At 36.9% G+C, this 24,093-nt stretch overlaps 2 protein-coding genes and 1 pseudogene across 2 annotated transcripts; all 3 read right to left on the bottom strand.

Annotated features, from left to right (window-relative positions):
• Positions 1–274: 274 nt before the first annotated feature.
• Positions 275–5,435, bottom strand: LOC130723042 (auxin response factor 3-like). Its single transcript, XM_057573966.1, has 11 exons — positions 4,570–5,435; positions 4,378–4,434; positions 3,918–4,097; positions 3,583–3,667; positions 3,405–3,495; positions 3,166–3,330; positions 2,831–2,950; positions 2,669–2,744; positions 1,684–1,837; positions 696–1,597; positions 275–612 (listed from the first exon to the last, which is right to left on the bottom strand). The coding sequence occupies exons 1-11, from the start codon at positions 4,879–4,881 to the stop codon at positions 595–597; spliced, it is 2,160 nt and encodes a 719-aa protein (XP_057429949.1). The 5' UTR covers positions 4,882–5,435; the 3' UTR covers positions 275–594.
• A 9,806-nt stretch (positions 5,436–15,241) lies between these two features.
• On the bottom strand, positions 15,242–16,384 carry LOC130722070 (uncharacterized). The gene is made up of 2 exons (XM_057572661.1): positions 16,080–16,384; positions 15,242–15,816 (listed from the first exon to the last, which is right to left on the bottom strand). The coding sequence occupies exons 1-2, from the start codon at positions 16,251–16,253 to the stop codon at positions 15,295–15,297; spliced, it is 696 nt and encodes a 231-aa protein (XP_057428644.1). The 5' UTR covers positions 16,254–16,384; the 3' UTR covers positions 15,242–15,294.
• A 209-nt stretch (positions 16,385–16,593) lies between these two features.
• Positions 16,594–22,376, bottom strand: LOC130722069 (putative disease resistance RPP13-like protein 1; annotated as a pseudogene).
• Between the last annotated feature and the right edge of the window lie 1,717 nt (positions 22,377–24,093).

Genomic DNA, 24,093 nt, shown 5'->3' with positions numbered 1-24,093 from the left:
GAGGTGAAGGGGGAGTGAATGTAGCTCATGGAAGCTCCTTCCATGGCGGCGGAGAACTCCAATGCTTAGAAAAGAAATGAAAGAATGATGGCAATAGAGAAGTATATCACAGAGAAGATGAATGGGAGGGAGATTGATGATTTGCTCCAGCAAGTAAAAATAGAGTGGTGTACCTTTGCATCATTTTTAACTGGTGCATACTAGCCCGTCAAATATAGCTACAACAATCTCATAATAGCACAATTATAAATTCCTTAAGGCTGCAGAAATAGAATGAGTCTGCCAAAATATCTTTGAGTTGTTTATTTAGTTCCATATATGACCCAGAAAATGGATAACATGCATAGGATTACCTTAGTAGCATTACTCAACAGTATGCATCTCATATAGGACACAGTGAGTATGCATAAAAATACAATAATACACAAACACATTAATTTGGTCTCGTGGCCACTTAAGATAAAATAACCCAATTTTGGCAAATAATAACAAATTTCATTATAGCTAAGCACATAACAAGAGCAACAATGGACACATTCTTCTGCCCTCTCTCATGCTAGTACCTTGCTTTCACACATCATCATGATTCTCAGTTCAATACTGCAACACACCCTGCAAACAAATTAATATCATCATTAAGTTATATCTAAAATCAGAGTGAAGCATGCTATGATAACATATAGAATTAAGCTTACTTTTGTGCAGTTACTCCCAACCCCTTTACTCCTGAGTGAAAGGCCTGGGTGGAATTCATCTTCAACAAGTCTAGTAAAGGAAGGTCCAGAATTAGAAGCCTCAGTCTCTTCATTTGCAATGTGTGTGTCTTCAGTTAATGAAAAACCAAAGAGTCTGCAGCCACTTTTGCATGAGGGAACCAACTCTTGACTGCTTCTCATTGCTGAAACTGAATCATGGAGCCTTGAACTGCCCAGCTGACTATGAAAATTACTAAACACACCAAAAGTGTTTGCACCTTCCTGAGCTCTTCCAGATAAAATAGGGTTATCAGAAAGGGAAGGTGCAAATGCTCCACCTTTCACTTCAGATGCATATGAACCTTGGTAATGCACTTTACCCTCTCTCTCCATGTTATAATCACGGTTTGAAACTGGATTAATTGCCTGCTGGAACATTAACACAGATGATGGAGATGACACTTGCCCGGATGTAACTGATGTGTGCAAATGTGAAGTGTTGTCATGCATCTGGGCAGGCCACCCATTTCTGGAGCTAAGTGGTTGATAACCATCAAAACGACCGAAGCGACCATATCCACGAGCCTCGTCTACAGACAAGGCCCCATATGGTGGGCTTGGAAGAATTTCTTGACCTTGCAAGACCTTCGGGAATCGGAAGGATTCACTGAAGCCTGTGCCATTACAGGAAAAATCAGAAGTCACTTGTGGGACTCTCATACTATTTCCTGTTGTAGCAATCCCTGAACAGTTTGAACCAGGATAGCATCTCCCTAGCTCATAAAACCGGGGACTCTGAGCATTAATACCATCAAAGGGAGTATTAACACCCATAATTTCTTGACCTTGCAAGACCTTCTGGAACCTTAACGATTCACCAAAGTCTGATGTTCCAATTCCATCTGTCAAAGTAACAAATTTTCAATATTGTGGCATGTGTAAGACTGCTCACACATAAAAAAAAATTAAAAGAATATGGTTGACTTACTAGGAGCTGGAAATTCCATCTTTGTTGAAGTCATTCCGATCCGGGTCCTCTTCAAACCAGCTGCCATCAAGTTATTGGAAGCAGAACCAAATGGCTCAATTTCCCATGGGGAAACCCTATTATGCCTACCGGCTTCTATGTCATCCCACCTCACCTGTTAAAAATATATGCTTACTATCAGTCATAGTGTACTACAGAAATGAGACCACATAACAAGTTATAATTACACTATGAACAACACAATCTTTTGAAGTATGACAAGGATGAGTTAACGCCCAAAATAGAAGTATACTAAGTAATTCTCCAAACTACTTTAAAAGAAGAGATATGTCACTAGTACTAGGAAGAACATGAGTAAGGAACACAATTTTCGTTTTTAATTAGTTTTGAAAGACAAGTCAACTTCGGCTGATACAGATTCCTATCAAATTTGCGTAGATAGTACCATCAGTTCGGATCAAAAGCCAACTTTTCTGTATCCCACTACTAGTAAGGAACACAACTTCATCTATGAATTCATATTTAAGTCAGACTAACATTCATACCAGTCATGCCCATGGACTTCTACTACCACAACAAATAAATCACCAAGACACAAAATAATAGAAATTGGGCTATGATTTTGAATTTAAAATATAAAAAATAAAACAATAGGCTGCATAGCAGAGGGTATTCAGAGAAAATAAAATTAAAATAAGAGGAGAAATTGGGTTCCTAAAATAAGAAATTTGTTGGTTATCATGAGGAAATTTAGGACTAATCCCCTATTACATTCCAACTCAAAATGGAAAATGGGAGTGTAGAACTAATCCATAGTCCAGAAAATCATTAGCTGTGTATCCCAACATGAACTGGGAAGCCCTGATAATCATTAACATATCAAGCCTAGCAGGTTACACAGATAGACAGCCATCTCCTCAAGCAAAATCTCTAGTACACTAGTAATAACAATATAAAGGAAGTTTTAAGGAGCACAGTGACATACCAGCAGACATCTCCATTTTGATCCTGGCCATCTAACAGGATCCACATCACTGATTCCAATAACTAATCCAGTGAATCTGGCCAAAAGAATTTCACCGTGATCAGTTTTTGCAGCCTATAGTGTTTATGTGTTAGTAAAAAATAAGCATGACAATTGACAAACCTTCTCTCTGCAGAATCCTCAGTTTCAAAACGCATCCTGAACCTCATTCCAACAGAATAAGAACAATCAAGGCTCTTCATGAATTTGTTGACAGGTATGATGAATTCTGAAGAACTGACCCTACAAAGAAAGAGTGTAATATAAGCATCAAGCACATACCATGGGCAGAAAGAATGGACAATGAAGATACAGAGAGATATTTACCAACATTGACAATCACATACATGAGAGGATCATATCATTTGGTATAGATAAGGAGATCATATCATTAACAATCACATATATTCAAATTCTGAGGAAAACTAAATTACTAAAGTGAATAAAGAGAAAAATACCTTGGATTGTAGCAAGCACTAAACGCACATCTTGAAGATAAGGCATTGGCAACATCCATGAGAGTGCCAGGACTCAAATGCTGACCAGAGGGAGCTGCAAAGGATCCAACACTTTTCAATTGAGCTGCCCTACGAATCCCTAATCTCAGTTCCCCATCATCACCCCTGGTTTCAATTATTAAAGGTTAGTCCTTGTTACGAATAATAGTTCATGTTTGGTAGAATTTAGGCCAAGATACCTAAGAAACAAGACAGCATCGCCAGATACAAGCTTCTTCTTGTTTACGAATGCACTCCACCCAGTTGTGAGCAAATGCCTGCGCGGCTGCCCTGCACCCACAAAGACAGGAAATAAAACCCCCAAGCAGTAAATTGTCAATGAATATATTACAATGTCAATGTTAACAAGTGACATACCCCTGTATATATGTCGAAACTTCCATTCCAAGCCATGCAGATCCTTGGCAACAAGCTCTTGTGAAGGTCGTTGTTGACTGTAGTCCTAAAGTAACAATAGAATTTAAATTCAAAATGCTACCAGAGAAGTAAACAAGTGCATAACTTCAAGAATTTGATATCATGACAGAAGGCAAATTCTAAATCAAGTAAGACCATCACAGTTAAAAACATTAATAAGATATTGAATGTAGGATACTAGAATTAGAATAAGATAAACCAAATGAATGAAACATGTGACATGAGCATGGTGGCTTTGACAAGAGAAAGCAATGCATGCCATATTTCGTAATTACCAGGGGAGGAAAGCAATCTTCAGCAGCTCGACGAGGCACAGAGAATCCACCATGAGTGCTAGTGTCTGAAGCTGTCAGAGTCTTGCAGAACATGTGAGGTGTTGTTGACTTCACCATAGCTTCAGTATCCTCTTCACCATCAGCATCAGTGTCCCCTTCCCCTAAGTTTTTCTCCACTTGCTGTAATCAAGTGGCCAAGTTCAAATACAATCAAAATTAAAATCATCTAATAAAGACACTTCATTTAATAAGCCTATTTCCTTTCACTTTCAATCTTAATAAAGAGATTGCTTATCCACTTCAATCTATTACATCATATATACTTAGATTCTCTAGCATGGTATTTGGAGACATGACAATCTCAGAAGCTTAGAGATATCATTCTTTCTCAAAAATTTCTCCCAACCCAAACAGAACAAAAGTAAGATCAGATGTTCATAAATCATAAATAAAACCTCACCTCACTTTCAGGAATCAACAAGACTTGGCAATACACTTCATCACTCCCTTCCTCTGCCTGCTCAGAAAAATCAAAAAAACAAAAAGGGTCATTCACAAATTTTCAACTTGAACAGAAACCCATTTTTTTTCTCAGCAAGTAAACAGAACAAAATCCCCATATAGGAAAACCCTGAAACAAACCAACACTTACATGGAGCTTGACATCGAGAACACGACAGAACACATGAGTTGGGATATTATAGGCAGTAACCGGAAAATCCTGAGCCTGCTCAAAGTGTCCCTGTGGGATGTACACAACAACACTCCCTTTCTTCGGCAGAGAGATCAGAGGGCCTGCACAAGCGTGCCAGAGCTCCAAGCACACAGAAGGTGGAGGAGGAGCCATGGCTGAAGGAGAAGTGCTTATGCCAGAGTGAGAAGGGGAGGAAGGAGAAGAAGAATCACCACCGGAAGAAGGAGTTTCATCATCCTCTGTAGTGTTGAGATCGATCAACCCCATCATGAAGGAGAAGGAGAAGAAGCAGTTTGGAAAAGGAGAGAGTGGAAGATGAAGATGAAGATATGAATGAGTGGTTTCATGCCTGCTGCTGCATTTTCTGAGAGGCTGAGGTAGTGTTGTAGAGTAACTTTGGCATTGCTAAAAAGAGACTATGACCCAATACTCCAAAAAGAAAGAGACTCTCTTTCTGTTCTCTCACCCATTTCCTTTTGTTTCTTTTTTGGGTCTCTTTCCTTTTACTACTTTATATTTAGCTGGAACTGGAAGGGGAAGAGAAAATGGGTAGTTTCAAATCAAGCTTTCATTGGGATTTTATTATATATCCCTCTTTCTTTCTTTCTTCACTCATTCATTTTCTATCCCTCATTTTTTTTTAATTTCTTTTGGGCCCTTTTGCTTGTCTGGGAGCTGAAGCAAGCAGCAGGAGCAGCAGTGCTGCAGTTGCTGCTGCAATGCTGAGACTGTTGGGTGTGATGTGTGGCAGAGGAAAAAGAGAAAGAGAGAGAGAGAGGAAAGAGAGGAAAGGTACAAGCTACATGAACAAAAACTGTGTAGTAGTGGTAGTAGTGAATGTTAAAACCAATAAAATATCACAAACTGTAACAGGTTTTTAAGACTGTACGGTATCCCTGTATTTCCGGGGGGATGTCTATTCTGTCCCCTTCTACTTAACTAAATCTCACACCTATCCCTCTTCCTTAATCACCTTCTCCTCCTCGCCAAAGTTTTACCGGTCACTCAACTCAACAAATGCATTTCGTTTGTGGAATGTACATTGAAAATCGTAATCTTGAATTTCAATGTTTCAAACAGACTTTTTAACTGAAAATCAAACAGGCACCTAAACGATTTTGTTTGATTTTCAGTTGAAAGTTTGTTTGAGACGTTGGAATTCGAGATTACACATTTTAATACATCAAACATGAAAGATGTTTTAAACCTTCGTTAGGTAAAAACACTTTTAAACTGAAAATTAAATAATCACCTAGTCACAAATGCAAACATGATTTCACATTACGAAATATGTAATACTTAAACTAACATGTTATCCTTAAAAAATTTGATGAGAAATTAAATTGGGTTATTTTTTGTTACCATTGTTTAGATCTCTCCGTCAGGGGAGATTTTATTTGTTGACCATGCCATTGATTGTGAACAGAGATTCTCCAACTACTTTAGGGCACTGTTTTCTGGTACGGAGTTAATGTCCAAAATACTAGTATTGTGCCATTTTTGCATTACGGTATGGGGCTTATACCCTAAATTTATACTACTATAGTCCACAATCTATCCATGATACCTAACGTTCAGATACCATTGGTGTAAAATATCTTGCTTTCTGTTGAACATGGATCATGGTGGGATTTGATGGTTAATGTTGACAATTAACAAAAAAAACAGAGACTAGTGAAAGACAAATGGGTTTGATATGGAAAGTTGTATCATGTTTTTAAGCATTCATCTTTCTCTTTAGAAACGGCCAATTACTTTGCCTACCCAAGTTTTGACTTTGCCATTAGGGTCCTATCATCATTATTATGGCTGTTTTCTTAGACAAAAAGTAATGACAAATCCAGATCACTCTGGCTAACCAATTTATGCAACTGGTAAATTAATGAAAAGATTTACACTTTCTCTGGTCTATATCATAAAGTCTTGAGGCCACTCTTTTGCAAATTTGGAGTTATTCGTTGCTTTAAACATGACACGTTAGCTTAATCATTGATGTCCTTACTCACAACAACTTTGTTTAACGAACAAAAATTCTTTATTTTTTTCACTAAGCTACCTGGGAAGAAAACGTAAAGCAGAATTTCTTGTCTTACATCAACATTGTTTTTCTTTTCCTAAAGAATCATAAGAATATTAAATTAAATATTACTCCCTCCGTTCCTATTTAACTGTTCACTTTGAGTGGGGCACACATATTAAGGGTGTGATTAATTTTGTTGATTTTTAGAAAAAGTGGGGATTATTTTTCTATTTTACCATTTAAAGTATGTGTTATCTCTCATCATTTATTGTACTAACAAGGACATTTGTTGTAAAAACATCATTTAATGCTCTCTTGAAATGCTAAGTAGACAGTTAAATAAGAACAAAAAAATTTATTTAAAGTGGACAGTTAAATAAGAACGGAGGGAGTATTAGTTAAGCCATTAGTGATGTGTCAAAAGGTCATATACATATTTATTATTGTTTACATGATATTGACTTCAAGAATTACCTACTCCACATTCGGTCGTGGAATTTTTTTCACATAATTACTCCCTCCGTTCCTGATTTTTTGTTGTTTAAGGTTATGCACATTGTTTAAGAGTGTAATTATTGATATATTTGTTGACATAAACACTCATATTTAATGTTGAGTTAAAGTGAAGAAAGATAATGATAGTTATTGGTTAAAAAACTTGTTATGATTTTGATTGGTGAAAATAAGAGGTGATAGGTGAGAGATATAGTATTAAATGATGGTATACATTGAATAAATTGAGAAAAAATACATTGGGTTTGTAAAACAACAAAAGTTTTGGAATATAGACCAAAAGTTAAAACAATAAAAGATCAAGAAAGGAGGGAGTAGTTATTTCACCAATACCCCTTAGACAAAAGTGATCAGTTGAGAAGGGATAGTGATGAAATTGAAGTATTGGTCAAGAAAGTACTTTAAACCCATTTCCAAGTGGAGAGTGTTGTGTAAAATTTAACTATGCACCCAGACATTTTTGTCAACAATGTGTAATTTGCAAGGAATGTCTCCATTATATGTAAATGAATGGGAGGGAAGAAAATAATCTATGGAGGATAGGACACTCATTAAAAAATTACACCATTTTAAGGGAACCCTAGTGATAGTTAAATGGAATTTCTACACAGTAATAAGTAAGGTTATTATCACCATCAAAAACTGGTTAGAGGTGGAGGGGAGAAAAATTCTCACGACAAAATTATTAATGGTTTTTTTAGATGTGGAGATAAACATCAAAACGGGTTGGCTAACGATACTTACATCATGAGAGACTATAAGTCTCGATGAGCAAATATATTGCAAAGTTAGCAAATAAGTAAATTGCGAATAAAGCATGCTCACTCAGCTAATATATCCCGCTAAAGACATGAAGTAAAATAACCCTAGATCAGAACTCCAAATTTAATAATGAAACTAAACCAACAACATAGCCCTCTAAGTGTTGTCCACATACAAAAACTTTATAAAACCTTTTACATGTTGCTTCATTCACCTTCAAGGCATAACTGCTAGCTGAAGCTGTGCAAGAACAACTAAAAAAGAGGCTAACACAAATCTAGTAAAGATAACAATCCACCATACACAAAATATAGGGTGGTTAGGGGATGCAGAGGAGGAGCTTGTCGTGGAGCTTGCAAAGGTGGCAGAGAGTGGGCGGCAGCGACGGTGATAGTGACAGAGGGTGGAAGGGGGTGCCGCAGAGGTGATAGTGGAAGTGGTGGGTGACAGATTCACTAAAGGAAAAAAAAGGAGAAATTTTTCATTGATGAGACCTTGATATTCAAACATTAAAGTCATGGGGTACTATATGATTTTGAAAATTATAAATGAGTTAGTTTACCAAGGTTGTACAATAAATTCTTTTAATGTAAACATGAGCAAGTATACATGGGTAATGATTTTCAACCATGTTTTGTAGCCTGAAATTAAATATGCACAACTTTCTTTTTCAATCACAAAGCATGCAAATAATGGGAAGTTGCATGTCTTGAGGCGATCTTAGGTTGCAATCAATGATGAATCGCTCAAAGAAATTAAGGAGATAGAAGGGTATAAATTCATTTTAATGTTTAGAGCCCCTTTGCTTGGCTCAAGCCACACTTTAGTGGTTTATATATTCATGAACTAAGAACAGAAATTAAAGTAAGACTATATCCTTTAGACCAAATACAATGGTTTGTTGAGAGCAACAATGATATATACACACCTTATTTTTTAAACACTCCATTTCCACCTATTTTTATTTCTATCTCTCTCCTCTTATCATCTATCACATCTCATACTTTCTCTCTCTTACTTTTCTTTTTCTTCTTATCTCTCTCCTCATTCCACCTCTACAAGAGGTGTGTAAATAACATTTTCCTTGTTGAGAGGAGGTTGAATTTTGTTGAGGGTGTGTAGTGGTTGGTTGAGGTTTGTTGAAGATGAGGTGGATGAGAGAAGTGTTGAGAGTTCTCAACATGTTAAGAGGGGGTAATCGGTGCCACGTGGCGCGTTCTAGTTCGTTGTCCGGATTTTTATCATCTTAATATTTTGAACTCAATTATTTCATATTGACCAAAATTCATGATTTTTTTTCCTCTATAAATAGAGATTTGGTTCGTTTGATTTAGACAAAAAAAAAACCAAAATTTTCACTATTTTTATTATCTTTCTATTAGCCTTTGTTTTGAAATGGATCCCAACAATAAAATAAAATAAGTTAAGGAAATAAAATAAATTATTGTCTATATTAAAAAATAAATTAAATTGTTAAGTATTTATTGTTTTAATTTAATTTAAATCGATAATTGTAATTTTATGTAAATCATAAAAATAAAAATATAAAATTAAATAAAAATATGAAATAAAAAAGTGGTGGGGTAGGGTGTTGGTGTTGAATGAAAAACCATTGGAGTGGGTAAAAGTTGAATGAGTGTTGAATTGGAGAGAGAAGATGATGTGGAGTGTTGGGAAGAGAAAAAGTGGTGTTGAGAGTAAGTAAATTAAACAAATCATTGGTCTTACAAGGTTCCTACTAGCCAATACAGCGATTGAAAATTGATCATCATATAAGAGGTGGGTCGCTAAACCCTTAGCACCAACCATCTTAAAAATTGTGTTGGCGTGTGCATCTATTACAACAGGCGTAGCAATAATTTAGCATTGATTCAGATTTTTTTGAGAGTTATTGCAATCTGTCGATGAAATTGTGAAAAAATTATGCATATTACATGCCTAAACATAATTTTAGTCCCTGTAAATCTAGTTGCCATAATTGAGAACTTTTCCCTGAGGATTGCTTCAATAATGTACACGTGTTTAATGCACATTTGGATACATAATGAGTTAAAATCACAGTGAATAAAAGTCATTTTTCTTAACTTTTAAAGCTGTTCATTATGTAATTGATTTTACTGTGTTTTTCTAATTCTTCTACAAAATTCACACTGACATAATTGAGTGACGCTTGCTTCAGCTGAAAATACATGTATTTAAATTAAAAAAAATGGTAATAGTTTTTACCAGTTAAATGCACTATATGAATTTCCTTCCAAACTCACACTGACACGTACAGCCAAAATTGTTAAGTTGAGGACATTATTGAGTGGGCAAATAAATAACATCAATAGTATTATGGTAGAATCCCAAGATGATGGACCAATAAAGGATGAAAATGAAGCCAGCAAAGAAATGGTTGCACACTTTGCTATGGGCAAAATTTCCTTTTGAGGGCACATGTGTGAATTCACTCACTCAGCACAGTGGGTGGCAGTAATGAGAAAGGTGAAGTCTTTTTCAGAAACCACCATCAATTGCAAGGAACCCAAAACCAAACCCAAAGCAGTGGCTGGCACAGTAGAATAGAATAGAGTCAGGTAGGTCTAGTTGCATAACCAGGACAAATTGGGTTACCACTCAGTGCCCAACCGGTTAAATCGCTGCCCCTTGCTTTTATCCTAATTTGGAAACTCACAAACTCTTCTAGTACTCCACGCTCTTCCTTCCTCAACGTGCTTCTTTTCATAACTGCATAATTGGTTTCCCAATCAAAATTATTATTGATCATTAATGTTGGAGGAGATAGGGGAGTCAATGAGTCGAGGAGCAAAACACCCGAGAGATATCGACGTCACATTTTAACCTAAAATCTCAAGACATTAGGTTTATGAGTCACATCTCTTATAAAGTCTTCTCTTAACCCAAACTTAACTAATGTTAGACTCCAATTCCGCACTTAAATTCTCAACAACTGTAGTGTAGTTAGTCTCACAATAATGTAGATGTTGTTAACTCTAACATAATTATCTATTTGGAATTATATATGTAAGGATAAAAATAGGTATAATACCTAGCTAGCTACAGAAAATTAAATAATTTTATTTATGTAGAATTAGTAATATATGCCTAAGCATGGTGCGCATGATTATGCCCTAGGATAGGGGCACTTTTCTCCATATTGATTATGTCACGCTCTAAATAGTATATATGGACTTCAATCAATTGGCAATCTTTTAATTTTCTTTTTCTGTTTGGCTTTAGTTATGTTTAAAAAGAAAGGGATACAGGGAATTACTTTTGGGTATGAATAAAGGTTGAATTGAAACATCAACATCGAAATGCCATCAATATATAATTTCTCACTACTCATAACGTGTTAGTCTAGTGATATATATGTTAGATTTTGTACGAGTAATGATATAAATTCAGAGAGGATCAAAAAATTATTTGTTAAGAGAAATATATAATTACATGCATTAAGACCAACTTAATTGAGGATTTACTTGATTGTCTAGGCTAGCTCTAGCTATAGCAGTAATTGTCTTGCTTGTTTTGTGAGTTAGAATAGCCCGCATATATAAGGTAATGACAACAAAGGCATTTGTGTTGCTAAATTGTCCTAAATCTCTGAGAAAAATTTCAGTACATCTTGTCAATAGATTGTATAATCCCTTAATGTAATAGGTGACGATTTTTTACAAAAGTTAAAAACTATAGATAATTAACTAATCTTAAATCTATGTCACCATATACGTGCAAGTAGTATCGAAAACTTCATCCTCCTGAATTAACAAACTGAATTAACATTTTCACCAAATTATCACAACAACACTTCCAGCCCCTAACCAAAGTCACCTGCATGTAACATGTTCCAAATACAAACACCCTCTCCACTAATCTTAAGCTGCATGCATGATTTTATAAATACATCATCATTCATTCTCCTCATGTCTTTGAAAAATAAGTGTCGCTATCATTTGTCTATCATCGCACTTCTTACCCAAATAGGCCTCTCCCCACTCCACAGGCCACAAGTCACAACCATAAGCCCGGCCCACCACCTACCTACTAAAGCCCAACCGCAGCGCGTGAACTAGACGCGCCGAATAATGCGGTGTGGAAGGAAAGGGTGGTTATGATGGGAAGGGGCAGAGAGTTTAGAAAGAGTGAGGTTCTGCAGTCACAGGGCAGAAACCCTCGACTTTTACGCGGGTGCTGTCTCTCCTCTCTCTTTCATCGTACTTTAGTCATGTCGTTCGTCTCATCTGCACGCGCCCCGACGTCGTTTTTGTACCACCACATACCACGTGTCGTCCTCTGAAGGCCTTTAAAGGGGGTACCCACTGTTGAGGGCTATTTCAGTCATTTCGTTGTCAAGTATGAATAGGTGGGTCCCGCTGGCGGGTTGCCAAAAGGAACTAGACCGGTCTTTGTCTCCATCAGAAGCTGTCGGCTATCACCAAGTGGGTTTTGATCCAACGGTCAGGATTGCCTACAAATGAATTAAAGCTCTCCCCCTCTCTCTCTGTATGGATGGGAACGTGATACCTGGAATCCAGAGAACCCCTAAAAGGGTGAGGAAATATACCTTCAATCTTTGTATTTAGGGTTAATCCTCTAATTGGTCCCTGTGGTTGTGTGGCCGTCTGAAATTAGTCCCTCCCGTAAAATCTAAGTCCTCGCGTTTGAAAAAGTGTGTGTAGCAGGTCCTCGCCGGAGGGACTAATTTACACACATTTTTCAAACGCGAGGACTTAGATTTTACGGGAGGGACTAATTTCAGACGGCCACACAACCACAAGGACCAATTAGAGGATTATCCCTTGTATTTATTTCACTTTCTATAATGTATATTAATTGGAATATATTGTAGGATTTTATGAATATTTATAAAAAAGAAATTAAAATATATTAAATATGAGATGTGGTACAAGAGGACCATTGCAAAAATTTCACTATGATAATTAATGTGCACTGTTTATTGAAAAAAGAAATTGCAGTTTAATTAGTCCCTCTTTGTTTTTTCAGAATATCTAGTGCTGGATTTTTTGGGGGTCAATATCTAGTGCTGGTTCAAATGTAGAAAGTAGTAGAGTATAGTACACTGCAATGAAAAGCCCAGCTAGGGGTCTAGGTGGGGGCTCTTATTGCCAGGGGAGTAATTAAGAATTGAAATTTTACATGTGATATTTATTAATATAATAATAGTTTTATGCAACAAGAGAAAAAAATGAAATTTATAAAAAGTAAATTATTATAATTATTCATGTAAGATTTAAATGGTACTCGACCATATGTTAAAAGTAGAAACTTCCCTTAAATGGCATTTTGAAATAATGTATATTTCTCTCTTCTTCAATTTAAAAGGATAAAATATTTCTTCACTAACCCTAGAATTGTTTTATATAATCAATTGGGTAAGGAAGGGGTAAAAAGAACTAAACTCATTTCAGGGAAACAAAATTCAATTATATGGTGAATTGTATTAAAAATTCGTTCACTCATATAGTAAAAAGGTAATATTTGGTAAAAGGTATTTTTAACAATTAACATCATCATTATGTGTTAAAATAGTTTTATAACGAAAATTTTATTTGTAAATTAAACTTTTCTTGATACATGGTAGACCGCCTAAAAAGAATTATAAATTTTACAACCTAGTTAGACCTTAATTGCTTATTTTAAACATTTTTCATATATAAATTTATTTGATTCATAAGAGAAGAATTTATATATTTCTTTCAAGATGTTAAGATCTACCGGTGACAGTACAAGTTTAACCATTATGTCAACCCGCATATATAACGTGTCAGGTGTAGCAAAGCGAGTTGTACAATCCAACTCATGAACTCGTATAGTTGTATAACTCGCCAATCAGGTGGATCAACTTGCAAGCCAACTTATTTTCTTTTGAAAAAAAAAAGTATGTTTGAATGTTTTATAGTTTATTGGTGTTTTGAAACACTAATTAAATCGTGGTCTGATCTGTTAAACTCTTACACCATATTATTGTTATTTGAGTTAAAAGTGTTTTTTTCTTATACATCCGATTCTGAAATGGTCTTTGGAAACAAAAAACTCTTTTTTATTCTTGGAATAATATTTTGTTTGATTTAAAGCTTGTATGATAATTTTTTACCTAATCCCCACATAGGTTTTCTTGTGAACTTTTAACATATGTTTTAGCCCCTCTAAATTTTTTTCCCATTAAATTTGGTTATTTTTCCTTTCATAATCATCTCTAAACCCAAAAATTCATATTTCACCTCAAAATGCAAAAAATCCATCTCAAAATCAAGAAACTTCTACATTGCTTAGCAAATATTTATCATATGATGTTCCCCCCCGGGATATTAGTTTATCTCCCGATATATAATTGGTTTGTGGTGCTAGTCCCTGCAGCTAGCACTTGTATTTTTGTGTTAACATTTTTCCTAGATGGAGAATATGTACGTCGTTTTCAATAGACTGGTTGAACTATTGCAGTCATAAGGATTAGAATTATCAATTTATGTTTGGGGATCTTGAGTAGTCTACATCACACGCATGGAAATATGGTATATGGTAAGCTGCATCACTTCTTTTCAAGCTATATATGGACAATGGAAATTATTGACTTACAAAAGAAAAAGCATGTGATATTAATAATTGGGGCGACCAAAAACGAATTCAGTGAAATTAAAATTGAGGTCCAAGTCCAACCGTTTAGTTAGTCTCTCTCATGGCTTGCAAAAGTGGCCCATTTCAATGGTGCAGTTAGATTTGCTCCAAAAAGAAAAGGTCTAGTAGTCATAGTTTATTACAAAAACTGTACAATTTGCATATTTTATATATCATTTTTAGCCATCTTATTTTTATTTATTATTTTTTGTTAAAAAAAAAATTGTGTGAATTTAACTTCAGTCACCACCACAAAATTAAAAGACACAATTTTCTAAGGAAAAGTAGTTAGTCTGTCCTTACTAACTGAGCAAACATGTGTGAGTGTCTTCATATTCAATTTCTTGTTAGTGTAAGCAAGAGTTCATTCCTCACAAACTTGTACGTAAGTAGTTAGACATAAACATTGCATTCAAAATTTTAGACCCACTTGCAATCATTTAAAATTACAAGTCAATCACAAAGCTTTGCTTGCAAGAAAAATGTTCCTTTTTTCCAGTCTAATTTGATTTTATCACACAACATTAATTGTGAACCCCCCCCCCCCCCCCCCCACCCCAAAAAGGAACTAACGACCTTAACAATTTTGTAACACCCTAGCATGAGTTGGCACATTCAAACGTGCACTACATTACTGGATTTCTTATTGTAGAACCGTAAAAATGATCATTAGATAAATTGCTTTCATACATCTTACCAAATTTGTTCTTCATTAAGAAATATTGCGAGTTCCTTATTAATTTATGTCAAGGCCTCATTTTGCCATATGAAACTGGCATCATAGTAGAGTGCAATGGCCTTGAATTTGAGTCAAGATAATGGAGAACCAGCACCATAGCCACTGAGCAAACAAACATGGGCATTGGCCCAAAAAACCAAAGAAGCAAGTCAAGAGCAAAATAGAGTGCTCTTAGACCAAGTGACCAAAAATCACTTCCCCTCACAACTGCAAGCTGCACACTACTCACTGGGACAAAACTATCTGGCATGCTTATCAAGTAGTTTGCATGAACAAAGTGCCTTGCTGACTGAACAAAGCATGAGAAAGCAAGGAGGAAGCAGATTAGGAGGCAAATGTACTTGATAGAAATGGTGGTTGGTCTTGTGTCACCATAGATTAATTGGCTCTGGAAGAAAACACTAGAATTGTTGGCAATCCAAGCTCCAATAAGAGCACAAAGAGTCAAAGAGACTGAGGCCAAGAATGTAGCAGTTGATGAGTGGCTTTGAAGGACAGACAAAGCTGTTTTAACATCCTTGTTTTCAGCCTGCTCATGATTTACTAAGTTAAAAAACAAGCTATATGATTTGGATATGGGTTCCCTGCAAGTCAATCCTATATTCAAGCAGTCAATACATTTGTACGGTTTGATATTAACTTTGGATTTGAACTATCCGAACTTAGATCAAACAACTCAGATTCTGTGACTGCGCAAATTTAGGATTTCTCTTGTAGAGAATCCAAATTCAAATAATTTAAGGGGTTTTCAATCAAATCAAAACCAAAGGGAGGATTATAAGGATTACTTGCCTGCATGATTTTTGCAACCCAAGTTCTCTTGTCATCATTCTCAAATCCCATGACTGTAGTGTGAGGGCGATTGACATATTTGTATAGCAGAAAGAGGTGATAAGCAAACATGATGAGCAACCCACTAGGGACCAAAATCAAATCCAGGTACTCCCTTTGGAACTCCATACTCATAAAGTTGCTCCTTGCTAAGAGGAGTTCTAGTTGAGGAAAAGTGGAGGTCTTGGTTTTAATCAAAGCCTTGAGTTATAAACTAATAAGATGGGTATTGGAGTCAATGGTCATGATTCACATTAACATTAAATTTGTTTAAAGCAACGTGTTGACTATTTGTGATATGAGAGCAAATTGCAACTTGTTAGAGTTTCCCACCCTATTTTATACGGAACCATTGCAATTATTGATTATTACAGCTAGAGAAACACCTTAAGGAAGGAAGGAAGAAAGACCAAAGTTGCTTGAACTGGGGGAACAATGCTTTCCCACTAAGAAAAAAGTTTTGTACTCGTTCTAGGAATCTGAATGGTATAAACCATTGGCATGCTCAAGGGTTGCCTGAATAATCAATAAATTTTGTCTTTGGTCAAGCTTCAGGTGCAGATTAGAAAATTAATTGTTTAAATTCATTTCATTCCGATCTACTTGATTTCATTATGATACATACATGGTTTGAGTTCAATATCATGATTATAGATTGACTCAAATCAGATGGCAATCAGAGTCCTGTAACTTGTGATGCTTATTAAACATGTTTGGTTGCTTGACCGGACTGCGCTGCATGAATTGATGATATGCTGAAGGACCTTCTCAACTCTCGTGACTCGTATAAAATGCTGTATTGACATATCCATAGCAAACCAAAAGTGTTGCACTGCTGCAATAATTAAGGAGATCAAATAAGCAATGAATCTTGTACTAAGAATGACCTTATGCTGTTTAGATAAAAATAAAATGCTCGAAATCTAAATATTTTTCATTACTATGCCTATGATAATTACTTTCCCCCTTCCTTACCCTTGCTTGAAATTGCTTCTCTGCACTTCTTCAGAACCTTAACGCAGTCGTCTTCACCACGGTAAGCATGCAAGACTAGCTGCCAGATGCATATTAATTTTTCAGTCATCCTTCATAACTGAATTTCAAGAAATCACGATTAGCAAAGTATACAGGTTAACAATCCAAGCTATGCTCAGTAATGTTGTATACTTGTATGCAAATCGAAAATCCAACTTCACATTTATGAAGCGAAAAAAGGTTTTATGAAGAAAAAAATGGCATACCTATAGAAGAACGGCATCTGCTGAAGGAATGAACTGAAACATATGACATCACCTCCACAAATTTCAAACTGCTGCTATATGGCATCTTTTTTCAACCACATGTGAAAGTGGAACATCTAGCAATGTGCATGGCAAATTAGACAGTGTCTCAGAAACTTTCGTCCCTAGCCACAGCTCCCGTACCACCGCCATCATCAACAAAGGAATTCAATCCCTCGAAAACAAATTTGCAGTCTTTGAACACCAAATTCATTATCCTGGAATCATCCACCATTGCTTCATTGAACAGTCTATTAAACTCTTGATTTTGGCCTCTAAATAGGCACAAAAGCCAATGCCAAACGCAGCGTGACAGTGTGCGAACTCATATCAGTGAAACCATCCCCCCAGAATTCAGATGATTGAGGAAAAGCCAGATGAAAATGAGACAAGGTTGGGACACTGTCTTGGAGGAGCAGACAACCTAGAGGAAGGTGTGAGATTATACCTCAGATCTTCCTTCTTGTTATCTTTTACAACCAACTTTAATCAAAGAATCAGTGGAACTGCTGCTCTTTGATTACCTCTTATCCTTGTGCGTCCTGTTAAAAACCAAACAGTGCAGCTGAAATCAAGACGGAAACTGAAATCAAAGAACAGAATCAGCGGAAGCACCTTTTAGGAACTCACATGATTGTGCAAACCAAAGCAAGCATGATTGATATTCCAAGCATAATCAACAAGGGAGTTAGCCGCTTCATGTTCAAGCATCTCATTTTATCAGCTATCAAGTACAAGATCCAGCAGTAACCTAAGGAGAAGGAGCATGCTAAATCACATACTTAAGCAGTCAAAATTACAGTTTTTTTATTCAAAAAGTGTTGAAACAAATTACCCACCTATTTTACAAAAGCTTTGACTGCATATATCAGTAGGCCAACAAATCTTGGACTGCAATCAATGTGATCATACAATTAAATGTATAAAGTCAAAGATACAAACTATCAGCGACTCAAAATCATGAAACATTTGTCTTCCGAAAGAGGTTAGATAAATCGACTGGTAGAAGATAATTTTACTTGGTTGAATGAGTAATGGAAAATATTGGTGCAGAAAATCAAAGAATGAAATTGGACAAGTGACATTTACTTGAGGCAGAGTGAAACAATTACCTGTTGATATTCCTAGTTCAAGAAATCCATTTGCCATCAACCATAATGCTTGGGATGTGGGAAATTTTGGGCCAAATTTGTGGGTGCTTCATTTGGCACCGTTCTCCCAGAAGAGGACACCGAGAGATTTGAAGTTTTACTAGAGAGGCAGGCAACTTTTCTCCCACCACATTCTCCAGCTTGGGACAACTAATAATATCTAATGTTTGGAGGGAAGTGAGGTGGAGAAGCCCCTTGTACTCCAACGTCTCCACAAATTTTAATCCTAATAGGCACAGGTAGGTGAGGGAGGGGGGCAGCAACACCTCTGGGAAGGACTTGACGCCAACACTTGTGATGATAAAATGGGAAAGCATGTCCATCGAAGCTAGGGATGGGCTCCTCATTAATTTCTCGCAGTTGCTGATGTGAAGTGATCTCAAGCTAGGCGGCATACTAGGAAAGAATTCAATTTTTGGGCAATTACCAATAAACAAATCTTCTAACATTGGGAGAAGAGTATTCATGTGACAAGGCAATGACTTTAACTTGTCGCAATTCCTGACAACCAATCGAGTCATGCTGGGTGCGAGCAATCCTTCAGTTGGGAATGATACAAATTTGGGGCAGCCATCTATCCATAAATCTGTGAGATTGTGAAGATCAGCATCCGATACTGAAATACATTCCAGATTTTCACAGTTTTTGATATTCAGAGAATGGAGATTTGGAAAGGTCACAAATGGGAAGGATGTGAGAGAATCACAGCTGCAATCTATATACAGCGACTCAAGTACCTTGTGCTGTTGGTTTTGCTTTGGAAATTCTAGTTTCCTGAAATCATTGATGACTAACCTCTTCATTGATGCGGGTAAACAATTTCCAGGGAATGATATGGCAGATGAACAGCTCCCGATCTCTAAAATTTGAAGAGAAGTTGGTTGGGTGATGGCCTCAAACATGAACTCCACCACCTCACTTCCTTTGATTCGTAGATCTTCCACCGTAAGGGGTAGCTCCCGCAAGGATACTTTATTGCTTTCAAGTATCACTAAACAGTGGATGGCGGGAGCACTTGGAAGAGAAGAAGCAAGCTGCCCACATCTATTAATCGAAAGCTCTTCTAAAGATGGAAGGTGGGTTGGCAAATCTCCCCTTAATCTGGGACAATTGTGAATTGCGAGGCCTTTTAGTTGAGGAAAGGAATTTGAATCAATGGGACGCCACACCTCCCAACATGGCATGTCACTGAATACCAGATATTCAAGCGAGGGAAAGGGTGTCCCTGAAAAAGGATCACCGTTCTTGAAAAACTCAGCGCCAATAGTCTCCAGCCCATTCATTTGGTAAACAAATAGGCTCTTGAGAGAGGGTAGCTGTCCAAGTGAAGGGAGCGTACAACAATTCTTACAACTATATAGAGATAGCTCAGTCATGTAGTTGTAGGAAGAATGTCCAACCCATTCTGGAAATTTTGTACCCCTATAACCAGATACTCTTAGATTCTTCAGGTCTTGGTGAGGTTGTAACTTGTCAAGAATGTCCATTTCACTTTGGGAGTCCGTAAAATTGTCGTCTGAAGACCAACACAAGTTTAAGCGATCAATGTGTTTCTTATCCATTACCTTTGCCTCCAACACTTCATTACCATTGGTAACATTCTCCAATTTCATAATCTCAAGTGATCCATGAAGATTTGAAAGTTTTCCCAATTCTTTGATCATATGCTCTTCATGCTTGCCCACAATAAAGTAACTTAGATGCTGCAAATTTTTCAATTTACTAATTCCTTTGGGCATCTCTTTTAAACTAGTTTCCCTGATATCAAGATGATGCAAATTCACAAGATTTTGCATGCCATTCGGCAGCATAGTCAACTTTCTACAACGGTACAACTTCAATGTTTGTAGATTGTATAAGCTACACAATGACTCCGGTAATGCCTCTATGCTTGTGCAAGAAAGATTCAAATATCGCAAATGAATGAATTCACCTATTGAATCAGGAAGTTTATTAAAATCTGAAAAACATTCCAATGACAAGACTCTTACACACTTCAGATTTGAGAGAACCATGTATAATGCATTTTCAATATTGAATGGAGAATCTTTGAATTTGATTGGCAAAAATGTCCTCAAAAATTTTACTCTGCCAGAAATATCCATATTTTCTAAGAAATCACCATTGAACTCCCCAAATGACAAATGACGAGTCTTAATACCAATCTTTGTTTCTTTTTCAAGTTCTTCTGATCTAAAATAGAATTCTCCACCAAGCAGTGTAGCTAAATCATGCAAAAGGTCGTGCATAACAAAATATTCATTTCGGCAGTTAGAACGTTGGAAAAATGATCTTGAAGCCAAATCGTCAAAATACTCACAGCCAACTTCTTCTAAAGTCTTTCCACTTTTTGAAGGCTGCAAAAGATCTTCTGCCATCCAGAGTAGAATTAATTCATCTTTTTCAAATTCATAATCCTTTGGATACAATGAACAATATACAAAGCAACGTTTCAAATATGAAGGTAAATAATGATAACTAATTCTCAATGCTGGAATAATCTTGCTCTCATTTTCAGGAAGCTCCCAAATGTTGTTATTCAATATACCATTCCAGTATTTAACATCATGCTGGCCTCGCAATAAACCTCCAAGTGATTCTGCTGCTAAAGGTGACCCCTTACATCTCCTAACAATCTGTCTGCCAATTTTTTCAAGAGCGGTGGATCCACTAGATTCTAATGAAAGACATGCATGACTCTTGAAAACTGACCAACAATGTTCATCTGACAATTGCTTTAGATGGTAACATGGGAAGGTTTGGATTAGAGAAGCAACTTTTTCACTACGGGTTGTCACCAAAATCTTACTTCCCTTGGTCCCGAATTGAAGAGGCTTTATAAGAGAATTCCAATTAACATAGTCCTCTATCCAAACATCATCCAAAACTATTAAGAATTTCTTCCCCATCAATTTTTCCTTCAACTCAAGATGCAGTAAATTTATGTCATTCAGATTACTATTTCCTTTGGAAATTGCCTCTGTGATAGTCTTCGTCACCTTGACAATATCAAATTCATCAGAAACACAAGCCCATGCTCACAAATTAAATTTGTGTTTTACATTGTCATCATTATACACCAGTTGGGCTAAAGTGGTTTTCCCCACTCCACCCATACCCACAATAGGGATGACAGTTACTTTACCATCACTCTTATCATCATCTAACAATAATTTGAGTATGGCCTTTTCATCTTCATCCCTACCATAGATAGTGGATCGAGTCTCCATGAGAGAGGTTGATGGAAGTCTATATGACCAGGTCTCCCTAGCAACCTCTTTAAGACCAAGAATATCTTTGAGTTTGAAAATGGATTCTAGCCTGCCAACTATGCCTTCCAAGCTATTAATCATCTCCCTGTCTTGGAAATTAAAATAGCGAGAGAAGAAGTTGCTAACCTCCTTTTGAGTAGCAGCTTTAGTAGAAACGTGATCGAGAAAGTCATCAGCCACGTAGACAGCATCTTTGAGGTCTTCAAGCCACTTGTTAACGGCGGAGTTTGTGATCTGTTTCTGCTCCGCATCATTCAGCACAGCTTCAACGGCATAGAGAGTGTTCTTCAATCTTTGAAGCAAATTGTCATCAAGCTTCTTTGCTCGCATGAAGTTGAGAAACTCAGGAGAAGTGAGCCTGTCAAGAACAACATTAACAAAACCAGAGAGAAAAGCTCCACCCACAAGAGCTACTGCCATGATCTGATCTCAAGTTCTCAACACAAGAGTAAAGAGATGGATGAGAAGAGAGGAAGTAAGAAATTGCTAGCACTGAGATAAACTTTACTCTCTATGTGGGGAATGGATCTATTTAGCTTGACTCTTGAGGCACACTTTCTCCGGTTCTAAGCACAAGAATTTGACTTCACGTGATCACAGATTTGGGTTTGGCACCCCACCCTTTAGGCTACGCGCCCCAGCCTTTTATTTTTATTCCAAAATTACCCATCGGTAAATGATTTGCCGATGTCAAAATACCAATCGGTAAATCATTTCCCGTTATTGTTCCTTAATATGAACACCTTTATCCCATTACCCAAAACACGAAGAATAATATCGGTTAATCATTAACCGATTCGTATATTGACATCGGTATATCATTTACCGATTGGTAATATAGCAGTTTGATCACCTTTTCACCATTACTCCTCCCTCCACCAACCCCTCCACCATTACTCCTCCCTCCAACAACCCCCCACCAGCCCCCCATAACTCGCCCAAACTACCTTATTCTACCATTACTCCACTCCCCCCTCACATTTCACCTTCCCACCACCATCTCCACATTTCCACCACCACCACCACCAACACCACCACCACCAAGGGAAAGCTTTTAACTTCTGGTAAGTGGTGTTAGCTTTGGTACTTTATTTATAGTTAGTTTAAGTAGTTAGTTGTTAGTTTAAGTAGTTAGTTTAGTTAGTTAAGTTGGTAATTTAGGCTGTTGTATCGTGAAATGAATCGGTAAATGATTTTCCGTTAATGTATCGGATTATGATATTCCGTTATAGGACCGGAATTTTATTTACCGTTATAGGGTCGGTTATTGATTTACCGTTTTTGTTCCAGGGATGACAGAGTCCTTTTTTTGGTGAATCACAATTGATACATGCTGCTGGATTGGAAAATGATAATCCAGAGGAGCAACCATCACTAGCTGAACCTCATATTATATCTATAGATGTCTCTCATTTGTATCATACTGATCAGGTACTCATTGCACAATTTTTTGCATGCTTTGTTTGTTTTGTTTATGCCTTGTTTTATGCCTTATGCCTTGTTTATCCTGAAACAACGTTTCCCTTTGAAAGATGATCTTATGAAATGGGTTCGCGACATTTCTATGGCAAATAATTTTGTTTTGGTGACAACAAAGTCTGATAGTGGTGCGAAGGGAAGAAAAGAATATGTCATTCTGGGGTGTGAGAAGCATGGTGCGTATATTCCCTACAGAGAACCGGATCTTGTTGAAGGAACGTCAACACAAAATACAGGTTGTCCTTTTAGGCTAAAAGGACGACGTACGAAAGATGATAAAGGTTGGTGGTTGAAGGTGATGGACGGTAGACACATCCATCTCGCAGCTGAGTCACTACTTGGCCACAATTACGCTGGTCGACTGAATAGTGAGGCGAAGGAGGACGTGATAAATCAGGCTAAGACTTGGGTTCCACCTAGAAAGATGTTGGCGTCCTTGAAGGAAAAAGATCCTTCAAACTTGACTACCATCCAACAAATTTATGGTGTTTGCAAGCGGTTCAGACAATCCGTTCGTGGGTCACTGACAGAGATACAATACTTGCTGAAGAAGTTGGACGGTGAGAAGTATGTTCACTTCGAACGAAATGAACCCGGATCGAAAGTGATTAGAGATATATTTTGGGCTCATCCGAATGCCGTCAAACTTTTCAACACATTCCCATATGTAGTGATCATGGATTGCACATACAAGACCAGCAAATACAAACTACCCTTGCTCGAGATTGTTGGCCTGACCTCAATGGATAAAACATACTCAATAGCATTCTGTTACATTGGCAGTGAGACCACA

Source organism: Lotus japonicus, chromosome 6 (genome assembly GCF_012489685.1).
Source record: "Lotus japonicus ecotype B-129 chromosome 6, LjGifu_v1.2".
Classification (NCBI taxonomy): domain Eukaryota; kingdom Viridiplantae; phylum Streptophyta; class Magnoliopsida; order Fabales; family Fabaceae; genus Lotus; species Lotus japonicus.
The sequence above is the reverse complement of the archived record's forward strand: the minus strand, read 5'-3'. Positions and strand labels throughout refer to the sequence as shown.

Excerpts from the sequence above, each read along its gene's own strand:
- LOC130723042 (XM_057573966.1), bottom strand. The coding sequence starts at position 4,881 with ATGATGGGGTTGATCGATCTCAACACTACAGAGGATGATGAAACTCCT. Across the intron at positions 4,435-4,569 it reads TTCTCGATGTCAAGCTCCAT|GCAGAGGAAGGGAGTGATGA; the intron begins GTAAGTGTTGGT and ends TTTTCTGAGCAG. Across the intron at positions 3,668-3,917 it reads AAGATTGCTTTCCTCCCCTG|GACTACAGTCAACAACGACC; the intron begins GTAATTACGAAA and ends TTGTTACTTTAG.
- LOC130722070 (XM_057572661.1), bottom strand. The coding sequence starts at position 16,253 with ATGAGTATGGAGTTCCAAAGGGAGTACCTGGATTTGATTTTGGTCCCT. Across the intron at positions 15,817-16,079 it reads GGGTTGCAAAAATCATGCAG|GCTGAAAACAAGGATGTTAA; the intron begins GCAAGTAATCCT and ends AATCATGAGCAG.